Genomic DNA, 666 nt, shown 5'->3' with positions numbered 1-666 from the left:
TGGCACCAGTTGCCTCATGCGGCACCTCTACAGGCGCCACCCCGAGGTGGCCGGGGGCCAGAAGGGCTTCCTGGGGGCCGGCCTGGCCAGCTCGCCCTATGCTACCCTGGCTTCCGCCGAAACGTCCTCCTCCCGGTTGACAAACCTGCCGACCATGGTCACCAAAAACCATCAAGCTGTGTTTCCCGTCAACAGCAAGAAGACCTCCAAGCTGTGGAACCATTTTTCTATCTGCTCCGCAGACCCCACGAAGGTCGCGTGCCTGCACTGTGGCCGGACCATCAGCCGGGGCAAGAAGCCCACAAACCTGGGCACCAGCTGCCTGCTGCGGCACCTGCAGCGCTTCCACGGCGGCGTGCTGAAGCCCGAGGGCGCCCGGGCTGCCCCACCCTCCCCTCCTGACACCCAGGCACCCCTGGGCGGGCCGTTGGCAGGTGCTGCCGCCTCTGACGACGGCAGCGAGAAGTTTTACGATTCTCACCCCGTTGCTAAGAAAATCACAAGTCTCATTGCTGAGATGATCGCCCTTGACCTCCAGCCGTACTCGCTGGTGGACAACGTTGGCTTCAATAGGCTGCTGACATACTTGAAACCTCAGTACTCCCTGCCCCCGCCGGCCTACTTCTCCCGGACGGCCATCCCGGGCATGTACGAGGACGTGAAGCA

The 666-nt window shown here is 63.2% G+C and overlaps 1 protein-coding gene across 1 annotated transcript in view; it reads left to right on the top strand.

Moving 5' to 3' along the window:
• ZBED4 (zinc finger, BED-type containing 4) overlaps positions 1–666 on the top strand; it is a 4,492-nt gene that overhangs the window by 439 nt on the left and 3,387 nt on the right. Inside the window, exon 2 of the mRNA XM_010832125.1 lies at positions 10–666. Within this exon, the coding sequence (XP_010830427.1) occupies positions 10–666 (657 nt within the window). The remainder of the gene's footprint in view (positions 1–9) is intronic.

This window comes from Bison bison, unplaced genomic scaffold (assembly GCF_000754665.1).
Source record: "Bison bison bison isolate TAMUID 2011002044 unplaced genomic scaffold, Bison_UMD1.0 scf7180017860370, whole genome shotgun sequence".
Taxonomy (NCBI): domain Eukaryota; kingdom Metazoa; phylum Chordata; class Mammalia; order Artiodactyla; family Bovidae; genus Bison; species Bison bison.
Note: the sequence above shows the minus strand (reverse complement) of the source record. Positions and strands in the feature narration are given on the sequence as shown.